Here is a 22,581-nt window from a genome sequence, read left to right on the forward strand (position 1 = left end):
GTGCTTACATAAAGCATCTGGAATATAGTTTTTATCTTTTTTTCAAAACTTATGTTTTCCTTGATGCTTAACCGCTCTTTTAGACCTAGACCCTTATTTATCTCAAGAACTGTCTAAAACTAAGCCATTTTTACTTTCCTGAAATATTATAATTTTTGATATTCTTTAATGTATTACCACGTCACCCCCGTTCAGTGGAAAATACACCCCCCTATCTCCCTGGGAATTCCGTCCACCCAAAATTCTTGGTGGTGTCCCTGCTGTGATTATTCTTCAAATCTAACTTTTCTTTCAGGTGAGGACATTGACTTATTTATGAAGGATTTTGAAGATGCTCAGAAAAAGAAAGACACTAAAAAACGACGCGATAAAGAGAAAGAGGAAGAAAAAGAAGAAAAGGAAGAGCCTGTGGTACATCCTATGCCATCTATGCCGTTGAGGCCACCTGGACCACCCCCTGGACTTCCACCATCCCTCATGGCAAGACCGATGATACCTCGACCAGGTTTGTTCAAAGCTATTCTATGCAATTTTCAAAGCTATTCTAGCACTCTGAACCCACAAAGCCTCTAAAAGTGTATTCATTTTGCTCACACTTTCATCTAGGATACTTCATCATCAATCATCAGCATAATCTAAATCCAGGAGAGTTTTTCCTCTCCATTTGATTCCGTGGTCTCCCATTGCTTTTCCTGTGCTCCCAAGTCCATCAAAACGGTCCATACAAAGGGGGAATGAGCACAGCCCTGCTTAACTCCTGATTTAGTACGAAACCTGCTGCTAACCTCATTTCTTACCTTAACAGCAGCAGTGTTCTTCTCGCACATATCACTAATCACTTTAATGTGATTGTCTGGTGTACCAGACAAGGATAAGGCCTTCGCTAAAGCTCTTCTATCAACAGAATCGAACGCTTGCTTATAATCTCTATCTGTTTAAAGGAAAGTGTAATCCTCTGAGCTCTTTGATTCACCTAGTTACTAACCAAATAATATGAAAAAAACTTCGTTTTCTTAAAGAGTTAAAGAGGCTGCGTCCCAAAGCCGAACCTTAAAACGTACTAGGGAATTAGGAGAGGCAGTTAGGGGGCTACCGCCCCCCTAACCCTCCGCTCTTGGCTTCGGAAAGGCCCTCTTTTAATTAACAAAACAAAAAACCTGTACAAAAGAGTCTTTAAAAGCGGGGGGTTTGGGGGGCGGCTGCCCCCCAACTGCCTCTCCTAAATCCTGTACGTTTTAAGGTTCGACTTTGGGACGCAGCCTCTTTAAGTCTTTAAGGAAACGAAGTTTTTTTCATATTATTTCTGTACGTTTTTCTACAATCCATGGTGGATGTAATTTAATAATTCCTGTACTCCTCGTACAGGAATTAGGACTGCCTCTCCTAACTCCTGTACGTTTTAAGGTTCGACTTTGGGACGCAGCCTCTTTAACTCTTTAAGAAAACGAAGTTTTTTTCATATTTTGTGAAAAAAAACCGCCCGATAAGGGACTTGAACCCTTGACCTTAGGATTAAAAGTCCCACGCTCTACCGACTGAGCTAACTGGACATGTTTGAAGTCGAAATACCTGCATGTGTATAAATATAACTTTTTAAGAATTTCAAAAATTAACATGGGCTCTTATGGGGAAATGGGTTTTTCTAAGCTAGAAAATCGGGGGGTTAAGATTTTCCGACGAAACTTTCCAGGAAAATTACTCGGAGAATTCCGCGTCGAATGAGTCTTCGTACACCCAGATCCGATGTCGGCTGTGACCTGTAGGCGTGGCAGAAAAAAAGGGTTTCTGTCATTTTTCTCAAATAAAAATTTTACGGATCAAACAGAATTTTTTGAAGCTTTCAGTTGGTCTCACCATGTCGAGCTGATCATTTTGATGTACTTGAATGTTGAAATCTGTAACTTTTAACAACAAAAAACTTACATGGGCTCTTATGGGGAAATGGGGTTTTTCTAAGCTAGAAAATCGGGGGGTTAAGATTTTCCGACGAAACTTTCAAGCAAAATTACTCGGAGAATTCCGCGTCGAATGAGTCTTCGTACACCCAGATCCGATGTCGGCTGTGACCTGTAGGCGTGGCGAAAAAAAAAAACAAAAGGAGAACATGAACATTAAGTGGCTATGCGTGGTTTCTGGAAAACAGGGAAGGAGTTATCGGATCGAGCTGAAATTTCGCGGATAAGCTCCTGGCTCCTAGGGGACCTTAACTTGTGAATTTCAGCCCGATCGGACAACGTTAAAGGGGGGGGGTCGAAACTTTCGGCCAGATTTTCCCCATGAAGGAAAAGTCGGAGGGGGATGAAATTTGGCAGGTTTCTTAGTTGGAGCTCGGGCTACGAAATGCATCCCTCCCCATCCCTCTGCGACCACTGGAACCGAAGATCGCTTAACATTGTCGTGGTTCGCCTCTTTAAAGAGGCACGAGTGTGCCTCCTTGATACCTGGTAACTACTGATTTGGTAATTAGACACAGAATAAGTCTTCAAGCTAGGAATACTCGAAGAAATGGTAACGGCGGTGGTCAGGTATGTCCTTTTTCATCCCAGTCGGTTCAAAGCCTCCCTCCATGCACCCTCCCATTACTATTTTCCTTAAATCTCTCCCTGTGACATCCTCCGACTCCATCCGGGGACAACCTGCTCTTCGTTTGGCCCTAGACGGTTGGCCGACAAGAACAATCTTTGACAACGCAACCAACAAATTTAGTTTTATAAAGAGTAAAAAGTACAAGCTAAGTTTATTAGTAGTGATACGCATATTTGTTTCATATGATGTCAATAACATTATGGTAATGAGACATTGTTTTGCTTGGAAGGGGGCTCATTCGAGGGTACGGTTGGGACTCCCGCTATTTTTCATAGAAGGCAAGATCTGATTAGCTATTTTTCTGGGCAAGTATTCAAGGGCCAAGTTTGTTTTTTTTGTTTTTTTGAGCAAAGGTGACGAGAAGAAGTTGAGTACGTGTTGTCTGGGGGACAAGTTTTTCTCGGTGAAATTTTTGTAAATTTGGGTGACATTAATTTTACATGAAAATAGATGCTACCCTTAGCAATTCAAGCGTCCCCTATTTTTCATAGAAGGCAAGATCTGATTAGCTATTTTTCTGGGCAAGTATTCAAGAGCCAAGTTTTTTTTTTTAGAGCGAAGGTAACGAGAAGAAGTTGAGCACGTGTTGTCTGAGGGACAAGTTTTTCTCGGTGAAATTTTTGTAAATTTTGGTGACATTAATTTTACATGAAAATAAATGCTACCCGGGTAATATATATGAATTTATTTGCTATTTATTCGTCGTTCGTCCCCTTAGCGATTCAACGAGGTTGTGTCCATAGAGATATTAATTAAAAACAAGGAAATACATAAAAAAGAAGAAAAAAGGGTTGCACGCTATATGGTTTTTCGAAAATTCGCTTGAGTTAATCAGGGCCCATATAGAAAAGACGTAAAACTATTCTGCGTTAATTCATTTCTTTTCGGAAAATTTTTTATTGTATTTATATTTCATCATTTCATTTTTCATTTCAAAGAGTGTAGATTGTTATTTTCATAAAGTGTTTTCCTGAGAGGCACAAATGATGGCTTATTTCAATGGTCATAAAGAGATTCAGAGAATGTATTGCTTACAGATTAAGTTGTCTATGGTGGCTTGGCCGAGTTTTGACTAAAACGCACAACAGAACATCAGTGATGATTATCTTTTATTAACAGGTATGCAGCCAATGAGACCCCCTCCTCCGATGAGGCTGCCGCTACGGATGCCGGGTATGCCTATGCCACCTGGACCTCCTCCAGGGTTGCCAATGAGAATGATGCGACCAATGATGCCACCTGGCATGATACCACATGATGTGGCACTAATACCACCTCCTGCAGGACAGCCCATGCCGCATAGCGTGCTGACAGCAGCCCCGAAGATCGTTAAAAGGTGAGCTATTGACTATGCTTCAGTTTATTATCGCCATCTGATTGACTTTTATTGGTCTCCTTTTTTCCTCACGGTTGGATAGCATTATATGCCATCCATTTTACACCAGATAAAGTGAATTTGTAACAGATTTTTTTTTCTCCTCATATAGACTGTTTTTCTCCTTATTTCCCCTAACATAAACTATATCCTTTATTTCTTAAAAAAAGCCGTTGAGAGAGTCCAATCTCAAAATGATGTCATACATCAGGTGAAGTAAATAAAAAAAATGTAGGGTGAAGGATTTTAGTAAAAAATTATGGGCCACTCTTGTATCGCAATATGATCTTAGCTGATGTAATTAATCAGCTGAAGTAATTCAAAAAGATGTGAAGCTTTTTGTAAAACTTATGGCCCGCTCTTTCAACATGATGTCATCTCAGCTAATAACACGCATCAGCTGAAGTAATTCAGAAGATGTGACGCTTTTTAGTAAAGCTTATGGTCCGCTCTTTCAGCATGATGTCATCTCAGCTAATAACACACATCAGCTGAAGCAATTCAAAAAGATGTGAAGCTTTTTAGTAAAACTTAAGGCCCGCTCTTTCAATATGATGTCATTTTAGCTAATAACATACATCAGCTGATGTAATTCAAAGAGATGTGAAGCTTTTTAGTAAAACTTATGGCCTGCTCTTTCAACATGATGTCATTTCAGCTAATAACATGCATCAGCTGAAGTAATTCAAAAGATGCGAAGCTTTTTAGTAAAACTTATGGCCCGCTCTTTCAACATGATGTCATCTCAGCTAATAACATGCATCAGCTGAAGTAAATCCAAAAGTTTGATGCGAAGCCTTTTATAAAACTTGTAGCCCACTCTCTTAATATAATGTCATCACAACTGCCTGTACATGGACTATTCTTTGCGGTTGAATGTGTATGGCTATGCTGTTTGACCTGTGTAATTGGATGTGTCAGTAGTCTTAAGCATTCGGTTTATGACGACTTATACTTACTGACGACACAACTGCCTGTACATGGACAATTCTTTGCGGTTGAATGTGTATGGCTCTGCTGTTTGACCTATATAATTGGATGTGTGAGTATGGTTAAGGCCTCGTTCAAGTACATATCCATATTGATTACTAAAGTAGGAAAAAAAAAAGTCTTCCTTTCACTTTTTGTCTGTACCGGGCCACGGCACGCGACAGGCTTCTATATATGGATTCTCATGGTCGCTTGTCTTCTAACCGCAGACAATTTGAGGTCTTTTCATACTGGAGTCTTTTCAAAGATATATATTCTTTATTTTATTTGGTTAATTTTTATTTTAACAAAATGTTTTATTATATTTCTTATTTAATGGTAAACATTAATTCATATATCAATATTTTTGTAATTACTCAATTAATTGGTTTTAAATTGAAATTAATGACAACATTTTACTTTTAATAAAATTTTAATCTATTTGCAAAAGAATTATGCAAGTTTCCGTTATGTTATTCTTAAAAATAAATTCACTAGTAAAATATCTAAATAATATCAAAAGATAAAGATCACCAGTTTGTAATAGGGGGGGGGGGGGTATACCCAGTGTTTTTTGGGGGGAATGATGGGTGGATTAAGACTCATTGCACTCAATTGTTGAAAATAAGTCTAAAAAGAGGCCGAAAATCAGTGCAGACACGAGTTTAGGAATTTATGTTCAAAGGTACGGGGGTGGATTTTTTTTTGTAATTTTGAGTTGTTTTTGTTTTTTATATTTTGTATTGGTTTTTATGCATTGAAATCCCTTTTTTATTATTCTAATTAGAAATAAAAAGCAAGATATTACCCCCCTCTCCTAGATTTTGAAAATTTATTCTAGTATTTTCTGGTATAAATTTTATCATAATTTAACTAATTGCTTTAATTAATTTTCTATTCCAGAACTCAGTTATCATTAATGAAGATTAATTATTGATATTACTTTCTTCTTAAAATAGCCAATAAGAACAACCTAGTCCCTAAAATGTTACAAAACGCATCAAACATTTGTTATTTTGTAAATTTTTTACAGGTTGGACAGGAATTTCGGGGGGGGGGGTCACACCCGATACACCGCTCCTCCCTCCCCTTGCATACGCTCATATATTAATGGAGTAGATACAAGGCAATATAGGAAGTAGCCGTAATGCGCGTGAAGACAAACAGCCATCAATTGCTGTCAAGACAAAATTTTCAAAATAAAATACATAAGATTTTTTCCCCAGCAGGTCCTTTCCACCGTTACTGAAGAAAGGAGCTGTTCTTTTTAAGATTCGTTTTTTTTTAATTTCGTCTTTTTATATTGTCGACTAGCCTTCTGTATGTTAAATTTTTTATTCTTATTTTTGCGCTGGAGACGGTCGAGCGGGGATCTCGATCTGTAGTTTCCTTCTTATTTTCACTGGCTGTGATTTACCTCATTTTTGTTTGTTCTCCAGCGTTCGCTCGTTGTCATACTTAGTTGGTACAGTCTCAAAAATTATTTCTGATTATTTCTTCCAGTCTGAAGAGAAGAGAGAAAGATGATTCTTCAGCATTTTTGGGTAATTCGCCTTTTAACAGATCTGGGATCACCCCCTGAGAGTTCTCTGGGTCTGATCCCTCCCCCTCCCTTCGGAATTTTTGTCTGACTTACGTAAAAACGTAAAAAAATACATATAACGAACAAATAAACGTTCAAATGTGGATAAGTCTTTATTAGACAATATATCTGCTGATCACGATCGCTGTATATGTAGTCGAAATATTCTGACTTTTGTATCGTTTTCGGTTTCTAATAAATGGGATTATCCGCATTTGGACGTTTACATGTTCGTCATATAAAGGTAGTGTGCTCTTGGAGAAAACCTAATTTATGGTATTAGGTTGAAAAAAAGTCGAGGAAAAATATGATGCGTTTTTTCAAGTTTTTTGTAAAACCCCTCTTCAAACGAACAAATTCCTAGATACACCCTTGCAGGGGTGTGTCGGAACGCAATCATCATTAATGGCAATTACTTGCTTTCAGTTTTCTTCAATATGGGTTTATTTTTCGTTATTATTATATTAACTAACGTTACTATATTCTATTACAATATAACGCTATTAATTAATAACAATTAACGTATAACAACTAACCGTATTATATTATAACGTTATAATCTAATTTATTTTTCAGGGGTCGAGAGACAACGGAGCAAACCAGTGCTACTATTGAAGGAAAACCACAAATTCGAAGTTTAGCCGCTGAAGTGACTCGGTTTGTTCCGATCCAATTGCGACTTAAGAAAGACCAAATGAAACCATCTCGAGAGGTATCTATTGTGGCAAAGCCCGAACCCCCTAAATCAACTCCTTTGCAGCAACCCACGAAAGAGGACGCGTATTATCAGTTTATGAAAGAAATGACTGGCCTTTTATGATTTTTTTCGTTTTTATTAATATTATTTTTAGCAGATCGTAAGTGTTACTTTATCTTATAGCCCTAAACTCAGAAAATAAAGCTCTTCTATCAACATATAAAGCTCTTCTATCTACATAATCAAATGCTTGCTCATAATCTATAAGACTGAAGACCAAAGGTGTTTGATAACTCATGCACTTTTCAATTATTAACCTAATAGTGAAAATTTATTTCTATCCTCAGGGTTGCAATATGTAAGAAACTCATTTACCACACTAACAGCACCTGGAGACTTCTTATTTTTAATATTTTAGTACTGTCTCTAATTCCTCCTCACAAAGCAAATCTTCCTTTATATCCAACGTGTCGCAAACTTTTTCATTTTCCTCTATATCTCTTCCTGCAACTCCATCTAGGTTTAGCATATTCTCAAAATGTTCTCCCATCTCTCTTTAACTCCTTCTCTATCAGTAATTGTGGCCCTGTTCCTATCTCTAACTGGTACAAGTCCAGATAGAATACTCCCTCTCAATTTATTAGCATGCCAGTACAATATTTTACTATTATGCCGTCTAGCTGTATCTTCCAGATACTTGGCAATTTTATTCATGGCATCCACTTCACAACCTCCTTAGTTCATATTTTAATGCTTTCTCCACTTTCTTTACATTCCTTTTGTTTTCATATGATCTATCACTAAGATAATTCTTGTGCAACCCCTTCTCTATTAAACATAAAGCTTTTTCACTAATATTCCTAGCTGCGGTCCTAACTTTCTTCCCTAAGGCACCATTGGCAACTTCACAAATTGTTTTCCTAAAATTATTTCATACATCTTCCACATTGTCAAATTTTAAACTATCCAGTTTAGTATTCAAATGTTCTTGGAAAGTTTCTCTAAAATTCTCATCCTGGAGTCTACCAGCATCATAACTTCCCGGGAGGTAGTTACCCTTCGGAAATTTCAGCTTTAAATAACCGTAGACACTACCAGATGGTGGTCTTTACATTTAGCATCAATACCAGCAATCCTGTATATCCTAGTATCTTGTATTTTTCCTTCCACTCTTCGGTTTACAACAACATAATTAGGTTTGCTGTCTTACCATCACGTGAATACCATGCTAACTTATGGCCCATTTTGTGACCAAACACCGCATTGTTATTGTTTGTAGTGTATTAACCACCGCTGGTACCGTAATTACATCTGGGGCCAACGCTAACACCACTGTTCGAACTGGTGGCCTTAGGGCTACCAGCTTCATGATCTCTTTAACGTCACACCATCACCGCTGGCAATTTCGTTAGGTATAGTAATGTGATCGAAAGTTCAAAGGGCCAAAAATGCCATAACCTGGATCGCCACTAATATCTCTAACTATCTGTTTGGAGCGTAAACGTACCCCTTTGTGTATATACTAATGACAATAGCTCTCATGAACTCTTTTCTTACCCTTCCTGGGTTCGGGGAAAATTATCTTGCACGGTTATAGAAAATAACTCACTTGTATTCTCCAACGGTCACTTCAAAAAAACATATATTTGTAAGCTCTGAAGACAAACCAAAATCACCACCTATGTAAAGAGAACTTTGTGTAGGGGTGGACCCTAAATTGACCCGTGCCAATCCTATAAATGAGAACTTCAAAATTAAACACTCTGAATATCATAAACCATCAATCGCCAAGTCCAGGAAGACAGAAATAAAATTTAGTCCAAAAGTTTACTTATTGCAACACCACTAGCTTAGCAACGGGACTTTGACTTGTACTTGAAGATCTAAGCAAATTTTTAACGAAAAGGAAAACAGTTCATTTTTCTGCAAAAAGAAAGAAAAGGGGCAGGAAGCCCAAACAATTATAACTAGATTGTTATACCTACAAAATTGTAACAGTCTATAGCCATTACTGTTTTATTTTCCTACGCCAAATTATTTCGGGAAAAACGGATTTATCAAAAGGAAGTTTTAAACTCGTATTCTGCTACAATAACCTTGGCACCTGAGCCAAGGGCTATGTTTATTATGATAATAATGTTCAAACGTGATTTCCTCCCTTAAACATTGCAGCTGGATACATATGAGTTTTTTTTTATCATCTTCAGAAAAGTTTATCGTATCATGTAGTAGGTTCACGCTGACCCCCGCTTTGGTCCCCATCCTTCACGGTTTTTTACATTTTTCTCAACTCCGATTTTTACTTAAATAGTGATGACTCCTAGCATTTACGCATATACTCTGTTAAATGCCCTGATGAGGATATGCTGGGTAGAAAAGGTTGGAGCAGTTCCTGTGTTGTGAGATGGTTTGGGGTCTCCGTTCTGTAATAAGCCCCTACCTCTGTTCCTGTTCCTCAAAGAGAAATGCTGCTTGTATGGCTTCCTAGTGGTTTCAGGGTGGTGGACCTTCCACGAGTTTGTCAGACCAGAATCGGTAGTGCAAACGGCGGTGAAGGGGAGTGAATTTGAGGATTGGCACCCGTCGAGGAAATTTTAGCCCAGTAAACAACACGACATTTCCACTGCATTCTGACTGAGTTCTTCTGTTTGTTTTGGTCTGCCTTTTTTGGGCTGAAAAACTTCTTTCGAGCTAGTTTTTCTATGAGTTGCCTCCCCGTAGTAGTATATTTTCAGGCATGAATATGTAATGAATCGAAGGATGTAGGCTTGACATTGCTGGTGCAGCATTTCAATTCTTGTTGGTAGAAGGACATCGGCAAGTGTGCAAAATCATGTCGTGACCAAAATAAGTCCAAGATTGCACAAAGCCTCCATTATGCTTGAGGAGTGAGGGGTTCACAAAAGGCTTTCTACCGTACAGTTTTTTAAATTGCATCCTAAAAATGAAACTGAAGATAAAACACATATAAGCTGGAAAGCAAAGGTCTAAGAGAGGATTGACGAGATGTATATTACCGTCAATATTATGCAAAAACAAGTTTCTTATTTTTTTTCGTTTGATTCTGGATGCCAAACGTTTGAGCGTCCTAAGCAACTTGTAATAAAAATTACTTTTGCTCCAGTACCGTTTATTTGTCAAATATACGAATGAATTTCTTTTTATAGAGGTCTATAATACCATTTTTTGCGATTATCCTCCTATGTGTTTGCAGGATGGAATTCTTGCATATAATTTTGTATAATACTGAATTTTGCTTATAAAGAAAAACTGAATTTTTTTGACTGAAGGTATGGAGTAACATCAAAACTTAAAACGGACAGAAGTTTTTTTTTTTTATGAGGGGAACTGCTTCCTTTTCAACATCTTGCTCTTTACGCTGAAGTTACATAGTGCATTAAAATACTTCTCATTCCAAAACAAAGGCTTATATTTTGCAGCAGTCGTTCGTAAAGAATTGGGACAAAAGTCAGACTTGACTGTGAAGAGTGAGGGGCTAAGGAGGGGTTAGCCCCCTATGTACGGAATAATTTCAGTCTCTTGATTTTTAATCTTTCTCCTTACTTTCCGTTAAAAAACTCATTTTTGATTAATATTCAAATAAGTTGGGTAGCTAATCAAGCAGCTTAGTTAATTCCTAAACATAACAAACATAAAATAAAGCTTTTTAAGATAGATTTAATTTCAAAAAGATGCATTGGAGATTCAATTATTGTAAAGAGAGAAAAACTAAACCGCCCCAGGTACGATGTTTGTATCACTTGTTGCTGGAGCTGTTGCTGTGTCAATTCGAATCATTCGTATTTTGTTTTTGTCCACCAGACAGCAAACAGGCTCGTTAATTTTACCACCATAGCGTGAAGATGAACAAATTGTAACCAATTTACCAAATTGTTTTACCTAAAATATAAAGTTCTAATTATTTAGTATATAATTGAATAAATTAACATAAAATCTTCAATGTATTAATGTAGATTTGAATGACTTAAAGATTAATTAACATACCAGAAACTCTATTTGTATCTTTTCCATAAGTCTACTTCCATTTATATTTTTCAGGTTGTTTTAAGAGCGGAGTTGGAGTTCAGGTTTTTATTTATTCATTAATAAATTTACAACAAACAGTTCAACTGAGTCTCCACTATTTGCCAAGGAAAAAAAAAGGAGAAACGAAAATGATACAAATACATCTAATAAATGTTTTCAACTTAATGTATTCACGTCGCTAACCTAGACAATCGCAAAAATCACAAGCTAGGCAGGGGAGTAGTATATAATTCACCAATTCAAAGTTAGTGTTATGTATTTTTATATTCGAGTTCGCAGTAAGAGTATGGTGTCACATTTATTTCTATTAATCGTTTTTAAACTGATCTGTTTTTCAACCCGGTCTGTGGAGTCACGCATTACCTGATGTGAGATGATCAGTGGTATCTGCTTTTCTTTGATTAAATTTTTTATTTACTTTTCGCGTTTTAAGGGCTTTAGAACTCACTGGGAGGGGCGAATGTCTATTTTCGCATTTTTATTTTTGTTGTAAATAAATTTTTAACGAACAAATTTGAAGAAAAGAAGTGTGGCACCATTTGAGGCGCCACCACTCCGGTGGAAATCATACAAAAATCTAGACAAGCCCAAACATCCTAAAATTTTTCTTTATCAACCTTTTTGCTGTTAGGTCTTTGGAATAGTCTATTTAAAAAATGTTCCGTTTTGGAAGCCCCTCCTCTCTGGTTTTGGAACACATCTTAATGCTTGATTGTTTGTTCGTCCTACAATCACACTTATTTGTTGATGTCTAACTCTATATTAGTGTCTGTTACGAAAATTTGCTTGCCTTCTTTATTCACCTCGTGGCCAACAGAATAGTGGGCCCCCCTTCTGGCTAGAACAGGATGGATAGGCCCCATCCCCCCATTGTACTTCCTGGCTGAAGGCCCTTGAGACGGAGATCAGCAACGCTGGTTCGGACTTTAAGAAGTCTAGTGCGATATCCTTTACCATATCTTCATGGCCAACACAAAAAATAAGTTTTATTTAAGAGTTTGCCTAGTATGTTTGTTAATTTAGGTGGATGTGATGTGGTCCATCTTAAGCTCAATCAATACATTTCTTTATCTTGACATCCATATCTTGCCACGATTATTTTTAGCCAGTCATAATTTGTTTTCTCTTTTGTAATTGACCCTGATTGGTTCAAAATGATGATATATAGACGCTAAAACTAAAGGATACGGCATTAGACTTTACAGTCCCTACCGGCGGTGCTGATCTCCGTTTCTTGGCCCTTCAGCCAGGAAGTGCAATGGGGGGTTGGGCCAGCCATCCTGTGCTTGCGCACACCCTTCCTGTTTACCTTCCCCAGATACCTCTGGACATAAGGGCTTACCTCAAATCCAGTGTCTGAAGCTTCATGAGCTCGGATGACGTGGGAGAGTCCATTTGCCTGTAAGAAATGTTCCAAAGCATCAGGTGTAAACACGTGTGCAGTGTTACGTTTGAGATTTTCGCCAAATCCTTCTTTGTCCACGTCCATCTCCGTATTTACGTCTCTATACCTATAACGTATTTCTAAAATTAGTTCTATTACTTCTTCAAAGAAGTTAGTGCAGCACCAGGACGCCTGAGACAAACACACCTACACTCTCCAACCTTCCACCTCCTCTACCCTAAATAATTTGAAGCTTTAATCATTAGCCTCTTCCACGTAGCTTTAGATTCCCTTAAATCCTCTCTATTTACTTCTTTCTGACTCGTTCGAAAAGGACCTTCTTTTCATTCGGCCACAAATAGATAGTAAGAAAGTACAATCTTTGACAATTTATGGCCTTGACACATTAACCCTTCTTCAAATTATATGCATATCAAGTAGATCAAGTAACTTGTGCAGCAACTACCTGAAACTATCCTTAGATATCCTTAGATCCTATATTTCCTTAGATCCTTTTGAAAATATACAACAAATCTTTCTCATCCTTTGAAGCACCTATGTTTGAGAACCATACTTGTCCCTAGTCATTACCATTGCTTCCAATATTCCAAATTAGTTCACAGACTTATCTTTCTATTCATCCTACTTTTTACACCCTTATAGCTACCATCTACGTTTTTGCTACCATCCTCCATCTCCAACCAATTCTTATACACTGAAATCGCACTATTTCAAAAAAATTGTTCATTCCGCAAACATTTTATCTAGGACAATCGAACCATGCGTAAAATCTATGTATAGAAGAGATGTATCTTCGAATTTATAACATCCTACAACCTGTTCTGTGATCCTTAGAACAAAGTTCAAGGTTGTTTCATTAGCAGCAATCTAGTAAAGAGTGAACCACAGCCCAAAGTAACTATAGTATAAAAATTAAAGAAAAACTGTTTAGGGAGAAAAACTACGATTTGACGCTGATTAAAAATGGTAACTATTATTCTGATTATTTTAAAAGACTTCACAAAATAAGTTTTTCAAAGAAACTTAGAGCTACATTAAACCAAAAATGAGCAAAAATAAAGTCAAATAATTTTCCAAATGTAAGATTACCACAGACCACCATCCGTCAATAAATAAATGAAACCCAAAAGGATCAGAAATTACAATAAATAACCGAAATCAAACACAAAACGCGGAAAAATTAGTACGGGTAAGGCTGACGCCCCCAATGCCTTATGAAGACCAAAATATAATTTGCACTTTACTGAAAGCAAACCTTATTTTGAGCTGAATGATTCTATTCCTCATAATATCGAAAAAAAAAACAATCACAACTGAGACTATTAAAGAAAAAAATGAGTGCTGATTGAGGTTTAATATATAAAATATACTAATATTAATTCCTTAAAGTCTTAATAATTTCACATTTATTAAAATTAAAAAAGTGAAAACATTTAAAATGTATTTTGGTTTCATTAAATTGCGAAATATGTTCTGATCTTCACAAGGCAGAGGGGGGGTGGGGTGTGTGTGTGTGTGTCAACCCTAATCATTTTAGCTTTTTGCTCGTTTGAGTTTGACTCGGTTATTTATTATAATGTCTGCTCGTTTTGAGTTTCATTTATTTAGTGATGGTAATTTGTGGTAATTTTAGGTTTGGATAATTATTTGACTTTATTTCTGCTGTTTTTTGGTTTAATGTAGCTCTTAACTCTTCTTTGAAAACCGTATTTTTTGGAAAGCATTTTTTTTAATTAATTTCTGTTCGTTTCTTATTGACATGGGAAAGAAAAAGGATATCTTTTTCAAACAGTTCGTGGTAACGAACTGTAGTAAGGAGCGATCCGGCTCAATAGTAACCAAAACTCTAAAAAATGGAATTTTTATATCAATAGCTACATCAAAAGAATCGCATTTTAATGCTGATTTTAAATATATAAGTTTCATCAAGTTTAGTCTAGGCCATCAAAAGTTACGAGCCTGAGAAAATTTGCCTTATTTAGGAAAATAGGGGGAAACACCCCCTAAAAGTCGTAGGATCTTACCGAAAATGACATCATCAGATTCAGCGTATCAGAGAACCCTACTGTAGAAGTTTCAAGCTCCTATCTTCAAAAATGTGGAATTTTGCATTTTTTGCCAGAAGACAAATCACGGGTGCGTGTTTATTTGTGTTTTTTTTTTTTTTTTGTTTTTTTTTTCCAGGGGTCATCGTATCGACCAAGTGGTCCTAGAATGTCGCAAGAGAGCTCATTCTAACGGAAATGAAGTTCTAGTGCCCTTTTTAAGTGACCAAAAAAATTGGAGGGCATCTAGGCCCCCTCCCACGCTCATTTTTTTCCCAAAGTCAACGGATCAAAATTTTGAGATAGCCATTTTGTTTAGCATAGTCGAAAATCATAATAACTATGTTTTTGGGGATGGTTTACTCCCCCACAGTCCCTGGGGGAGGGGTTGCAAGTTACAAACTTCAACCAGTGTTTACATATAATAATGGTTATTGGGAAGTGTACAGACGTTTTCAGGGGGATTTTTTTGGTTTGGGGGATAGGGTTGAGGGAGGGGGCTATGTGGGAGGATCTTTCCTTGGAGAAATATGCCATGGGGGAAAAAAATTCAATGAAAAGGGCGCAGGACGAATCTGGTCACGTTAGAAAAAAATGTCAAATTAAGAGCTTAATATACAATGCTGGGTGTTCGGAGCCTCTCTATTATGGAGTATAATTTGAAAATAACACAACTATACGAGCGATAAAACATATATACCACAACCATAACTCAACTGACGAAAGAACTGCTAAGAGATAACACAACTATAAAGCGAAAACAGGTGAAAACTAACGGAAAAATAAACGAACTAAGAGGTGGAAGGGGCCCAGAGAAAAAATATAATCCTTTTTCAATTTTGAGCCTAACTTCCGCAAAGGAGTAATAATGTCAGAAGCCCCGAAATACCGAATTATTTTCTTTTCAAACAGTTCGTGGTAAGGAACTGTAGTAAGGGGCGACCCGGCTCAGTAGTAAACGAAACTCTAAAAAACTGAATTTTGATGCTAAAAGATACATCAAAAGAATCGAATTTTTACGCTGATTCTAAATATATAAGTTTCAATTAATTTAGTCTTTGTCATCAAAAGTTACGAGCCTGAGAAAATTTGCCCTATTTTGGAAAAAAGGGGGAAACATCCCCTAAAAGTCATAGAATCTTAACGAAAATAACACTATCGCATTCGGTATATCAGAGAACTCTATAGCAAAAATTTCAAGCTCCTATCTAAAAAATGTGGAATTTTGTATTTTTTGCCAGAAGACAAATCACGGGTGTGTGTTTATTTGTTTGTTTGTTGTTTTTTTTTGTTTTTTTTTCCCAGGGGTCATCTTATCGACCAAGTGGTCCTAGAATGTCGCGAGAGGGCTCATTCTAACGGAAATGAAAAGTTCTAGTGCCCTTTTTAAGTGACCAAAAAAATTGGAGGGCAAATAGGCCCCCTCCCATGCTCATTTTTTTCCAAAAGTCAACAGATTAAAATTTTAAGATAGCCATTTTGTTCAGCATAGTCGAAAACCATAATAACTATGTCTTTGGGAATGACTTACTCCCCCACAATCCCTGAGGGAGAGGCTGTAAGTTACAAACTTTGACCAGTGTTTACATATAGTAATGGTTATTGGGAAGTGTACAGACGTTTTCATGGGGATTTTTTGGTTTGGGGGTGGGGTTGATGGGAGAGGGCTTTGTGGGAGGATCTTTCCTTTGAGGAATATGTCATGGGGGAAGAAAAATTCAATGAAAAGGGCGCAGGATTTTCTAGCATTACTATAAAAAAAAACAATGAAAAAATAAACATGAAAACGTTTTTTCAAATGAAAGTAAGGAATAGCATTGAAATTTAAAACGAACAGAGATTATAACGCATATGAGGGGTTCTAAAAATACTTTAGCATAAAGAGCGAGGTATTTAGGAGGGGATAAATACCTCGCTCTTTATGCTAAAATATATTTAGTGATTTCAACTATTTAGTCTACGGCCTTTTTGATTCAGGGGTCATTCTTAAAGAATTGGGACAAAACTTACGATTTAGTGTAAAGAGCGAGGTATTAACGAGGGTACAAACCCCCTCGTACACATAATAAAAATATAAGAATATAAAAGTTTGTTACGTAAGTTAATTCTTAAGTTACGTATATTTTTTACTAATAAAAACGTTCGTTGAATATTAAAAGTTCTAGTAGCAAAAATAGGAGGGCAGCTAGGCCTCCTTCCCCACCCCTTATTTCTCAAAATCGTCTGATCAAAACTAAGAGAAAGCCATTTAGCCAAAAAAAAATTAATATACTAATTTCATTTCAATAATTTATGTGCGGAGAGCCAAAATCAAACATGCATTAATTCAAAAACGTTCAAAAATTAAATAAAAAAAACTGGTTTTTTAACTGAAAGTAAGGAGCGACATTAAAACGAACAGAAATTACTCCGTATATGAAACGGGTTTGTCCCTTTCGTAGTCCCACGCTCTTTACGCTAAAGTTTTTAATTCTTTTAAAAAGTAGAATTGTGGCAAAGAGTCAAACTTTAGCGTAAAGAGCGAGGGACTGCGGAGGGGACAACCCATTTCATATACGGAGTAATTTCTGTTCGTTTTAAGTTTTAATGTCGCTCCTTACTTTCAGTTAAAAAAAACTAGTTTTTTTTTATTTAATTTCCATAAAGATGCATAGTTTGCCTTATTATTTGTATGTTGGGGAAAATTTTCAACATCCTTTATAAAATTTGGCCGTAGCCTACCTAGTATTGGTTAATTTATTTTTATACCTCCTCAGTTTTTCCTGAAAAATAAAACTTATCCCAAAAACATTGCCTATATGCTCTGTTGACAACCTCAATGCGCTTATGCTCTTTTGATTTAGTTCAACTGTAAGAGCAGAAACAGTAATAGCAGTCGCCCTGAAGGCTTCAACTTAATACCTTCACCTGTTCCTGAAATATTGCGGGGATGTCTTATTGGCAAATATCATACACAGTGCCATCTGGTTTACTTTTAAAGCCGCATAAATTTCCTTGAAAATTCTGATTTTATACCCTATTCTAGGGTTTATTCTTTAAACCCTAGACGAAATAACAGTAGGAGTAATAGGAGTAGCATTAATGGTACTAGCGGTAGTGTTAGTTGTAAGCAGCAATGGCATTCACACTGTGCCTTTTTAGTCTACTCCTACGTACGGCATCTCCTCCTCATGCTCTGATAGCTTCAACTTAATTCTTTAAGCTAGTTCTGACATATTTTTATACGACCTATTGATAACGTGCATGCACATAGTGTATTTTGATTCAGATCAACATCCCCTCAACAGTTCCTGATAGTTCATCACTAATTCCATTAGCCTTAGTAATATTAGCAATAGTAGTACTACTACTATTGCAAGTAGTAGAAGTATGCACATAGTGCATTTTTATTAGCTCAACATACCCCAAAGTATAACTAACATACCGACCTATTGATAACGTGCATGCACATAGTGTATTTTGATTCAGATCAACATCCCCTCAACAGTTCCTGATAGTTCATCACTAATTCCATTAGCCTTTGTAATATTAGCAATAACAGCAATAGTAGTACTACTACTATTGCAAGTAGTAGAAGTATGCACATAGTGCATTTTTATTAGCTCAACATACCCCAAAGTATAACTAACATACCAACCTATTGATAACCTGCTTGCACATAGTGTATTTTGATTCAGATCAACATCCCCTCAACAGTTCCTGATAGTTCATCACTAATTCCATTAGCCTTAGTAATATTAGCAATAACAGCAATAGTAGTACTACTACTATTGCAAGTAGTAGAAGTATGCACATAGTGCATTTTTATTAGCTCAACATACCCCAAAGTATAACTAACATACCAACCTATTGATAACCTGCTTGCACATAGTGTATTTTGATTCAGATCAACATCCCCTCAACAGTTCCTGATAGTTCATCACTAATTCCATTAGCCTTAGTAATATTAGCAATAACAGCAATAGTAGTACTACTACTATTGCAAGTAGTAGAAGTATGCACATAGTGCATTTTTATTAGCTCAACATACCCCAAAGTATAACTAATATACCGACCTATTGATAACGTGCATGCACATAATGTGTTTTGATTCAGCTCAGCATCTCCTCAACAGTTCCTCACTAATTCCATTAGTCTTTGTAATATTAGAAAATAACAGCAATAGTAGTACTACTATTATAACTACCCCCTTACATTTTCTCTGAATACGTTCTTTTTACTCTTATCCTTGAGTAGTATACATATTTAGTTGGATCAACATCCCCCTTAACATGCACAGAAAGTTTCAACTTAAGCTATTTCAGGCTACTATACTCTAAGCTACTCCAGATATATAGCTGTTACGGCTGTTTGATAGCCTGCATTGACATAGCGTGTTTCAATGAAATTAATTATCCTCTTTAACTCCATGAAAGTTTCACTGTAATACCCTTAGTTTCAGTACTACTAGTAATATTCGTCGTAGCAGTAGCAGTCTTAGTAGTAAAAGTAGTTGTTGTAGCAGTAGTATAAGTTGTGTTAGTAGTTGTAGTTGTATGCACATTTTGCATTTTGCCTAGTTCAACATCCCTCATGGCCTGTCCTAAAAATTTTACATTACACACTAGACCATTCCTGGTATACTGCTGATACCCGCTTGTGACAACCTGCTTGTACACAGTGCTTTTATTTAGTTCAACACTCCCTAAAAATTCTCTAAAAGTTTCAAATTCCTACCCTTAGCCTCAGAGCAAGTTGTAGAAATAATAGTAACAATAGAAGCAGCAGCAGTAGTAGTAATAGTATTAGCATGGACACAGTGCTTTTTGGGTAATTTAATATCCCTTTCAATAAACCGAGAAAGTTTCAACTTAACACTCTAAGCTATTCCTAAGAAATAGTTCATACATCCTTTTGGCAAACTGAATGCACACAACTTATTTTAGTTTACTCCAAAACTCTTCTAATCGTCACTAAATGTGAAAGTTTCGACTAAATACCCTTAACCTCAATAGAAATAGTAGTCATGGTAGTTTTAATGGTAGCAAGCAATGCCTCCTGGTTAGTTCAACATCACCCTCAAGATCTCCTTGGTCAATCGATCATTCCAATCATTGTTCCCTTGAAGTTTCAACTTAATACCCTCAGCTATTTTTGAGTTTTTCCCCTGAATACAATTAGTTCTAAATAGTACTAGTATCATAGTAGCAGCGGTAGTAGTAGTAGCAGTAGTGGTAACTGTAATAGCTGCAGTATAATAACAGCAGTAGTATGCACATGATGCCTTTTGGCCAGATGAACATCCCCTCATGATGCCCTGAAAGTTTCAGCTTGATATGGTAAGCTGTTCCAAAGATAGTGCTGATATGCTCTTTAGACAATCTGTATGTACATAGTAGGTTTTGATTTAGTTCAACACTCCGCTGAATATTTTTTTGAAGGATCAGCTGAATGCCTTCGTCTTTCTGGCCACTAAAGGTCAAATTTGCCCAACTTTCTCAATAATAAATACTATAGGTAAACAATTACCGAATCGCGTAACTTAAAGCCCTTGCCCCGAGGGGGGCTAGTTACCCTCCAATCACTTTTGACTCTTAAAAAGGACACTAGAACTTTCAATTGCCAATCGAATGAACTTCTTTCAAAGTTTCAACGTCCAGTTGGATTAAAGATTGTTTGGATGGTTGGTTGTGCATATAAAAAAAAAGAAAACAAGCAAAAAATGATTTAAAAAAGGACTTCTAGGTAAGCAAAGAGCGAAATTTGAAGCTTGATACGACAAAAATCCTTGTTTGGCCGGTTAAGGAAGATTTATCTACAAAACTAGCTCAAATAAGCTGACTCGTGATATTTTCCGGTATCTATATAATTCTAAAAACTAGTGCTTACTTTCCATATGGAACCATTTTCCCAATGAACTATCCAGAAGTTCTTATGTGTGTGATACCACGAGATAAAAGAATATATTCAAATATGAAGTACTACTTACTCAACAGGGTCGCACCACAACGTCTCCCAAGCAACACCCACTTCACCGGGGTCAGGCAAAGGACAAGGTATATCTTTGTTATAGTTGCTTACGACATACCCCCCAACCGATGGAGGTATTCCACCATGAGCACAAAATAATTTTCCGTCAACAACAGCTGCAATTGGTAAACAGTCAAAAGCTTTGTTGACTTCTTCCCAAACTTCTTCACCAAATGTTGGACCGAATTTTTGCAGACATTCACTGTAAAGAAACAGTCAAGATTTTGTTTACAATAATGATTCTACGCGGCTAGAATTCAAATTAATCTATTTTAGGCTATCAAGTGATTCCATAAATATAAATTATATTATTTTTGTGGTGAGGGGGAGGAGGGCAATATGGAAGAAACCAGTTTTTGTAGCATGAGCCTTGGCCCAGTTTTTGACGTCTTTTAATAAACCGCATTAATAGTATGTATTAAGCAAATGCAAAATCGTAAAATTATAAATCCCATGAACAACCACTGATGTTGTTATTTTTCGGATAAACAATAGCAAGAATTATTATGGGGGCTTCGTTGGATCATCATTTGCATAACTAAATAATTCCTGAGACCACACTAGCTAAGCATGACCAGATAAGAAGAAACTAAACAAGAGCTAAGAGCTCATATGGCACTTGTGACGAGGCGAGAAGAGCTAAGAGCCAAGAGATCATATGGTATGAGCTCTAACAAAATTCTATGAATCAATAGATTGATTTAAAAAGGAAAATAAGAGACTTAATGCCGGTCAGGATTTAAAATAAGAGCTCTGAGTCACGATGTCCTTCTAAATATCAAAATTCATTAAGATCTGATCACTCACTCGTAAGTTATAAATACCTGATTTTTTCTAATTTTTCCTCTCCTTTTAGCCCCCCAGATGGTTGAATCTGGGAAAACGACTTTATCAAGTCAATTTGTGCAGCTCCCTGACACGCCTACCAATTTTCATCGTCCTAACACGTCCAGAAGCACCAAACTCGCCAAATCACTGAACCCCTCCCCCCAACTCCCCCAAAGAGAGCGAATCCAGTACGATTCTGTCAATCACGTATCAAGGGAATTTGTTTATTCTATCCACCAAGCTTCATCCCGATTTTTCCACTCCAAGTGTTTTTCCAAGATTTCCCCCTCCAACTCCCCCCAATGTCAAAAGATCTGGTCGGGATTTGAAATTAGAGCTCTGAGACATGAATTCCTTCTAAAAATCAAATTTCATTAAGATCCGATCATCTATTCGTGAGATAAAAATACCCCCATTTTAACGTTTTCCAAGAATTCCGGTTTCCCCCTCCAACTCCCCCCAATGTCACAGGATCTGGTCGGAATTTAAAATTAGAACTTTAAAGCACAAGATCCTGCTAAATATCAAATTTCATTAAGATCTGGTCACCCTTTCGTAAGTTACAAATACCTCAATTTTCTAAAATACCCCCCCCCCCAATTCCACCAAAGAGAGCAGATCCGGTCCGGTTATATCACGTATCTTAGACAGGTTTCTATCTTCCCATCCAGTTTCATCCTGATCCCACCGCTTTAAGTATTTTCTAAGAATCCGGTCCCGCAACTGCCCCCCCCCAATTACGCTTGATCAGGTCGAGATTTAAAATAAGAGATCTGAGTTACGAGGTCCTTCTAAATATGAAGTTTCATGAAGATCCGATCACTCCTTCGTAAGTTAAAAATACGTCGTTTTTTCTTTATTTTTCAGAATTAACCCCCCCCCCCCTTCCAATAGAGTGGATCTGTTCCAATTATTTAAATCACGTACGTCAGACTTCTGATTATTTTTCCCACCAAGTTCATCCCGATCCCTCCAATCTAAGCGTTTTCCATGATTTTAGGCTCCCCCCCCCCCCAAACCTTCCCCCAATGTAACCAG

At 36.9% G+C, this 22,581-nt stretch overlaps 2 protein-coding genes across 2 annotated transcripts; one reads left to right on the plus strand and one right to left on the minus strand.

Annotated features, from left to right (window-relative positions):
• Positions 1–280: 280 nt before the first annotated feature.
• LOC136025867 (WW domain-binding protein 11-like) lies at positions 281–7,367 on the plus strand. Its single transcript, XM_065701908.1, has 3 exons — positions 281–505; positions 3,706–3,922; positions 7,089–7,367. Exons 1-3 carry the CDS (start codon positions 316–318, stop codon positions 7,330–7,332), a joined length of 651 nt encoding a protein of 216 aa, XP_065557980.1. The 5' UTR covers positions 281–315; the 3' UTR covers positions 7,333–7,367.
• Positions 7,368–10,873: 3,506 nt separating this feature from the next.
• Positions 10,874–20,918, minus strand: LOC136025627 (uncharacterized). The gene is made up of 3 exons (XM_065701619.1): positions 20,675–20,918; positions 12,599–12,767; positions 10,874–11,109 (listed from the first exon to the last, which is right to left on the minus strand). The coding sequence occupies exons 2-3, from the start codon at positions 12,743–12,745 to the stop codon at positions 10,939–10,941; spliced, it is 318 nt and encodes a 105-aa protein (XP_065557691.1). The 5' UTR covers positions 12,746–12,767; positions 20,675–20,918; the 3' UTR covers positions 10,874–10,938.
• Positions 20,919–22,581: the final 1,663 nt, after the last annotated feature.

The sequence above is a fragment of the Artemia franciscana genome, chromosome 4, assembly GCF_032884065.1.
Source record: "Artemia franciscana chromosome 4, ASM3288406v1, whole genome shotgun sequence".
In the NCBI taxonomy this organism is placed as follows: Eukaryota; Metazoa; Arthropoda; class Branchiopoda; order Anostraca; family Artemiidae; genus Artemia; species Artemia franciscana.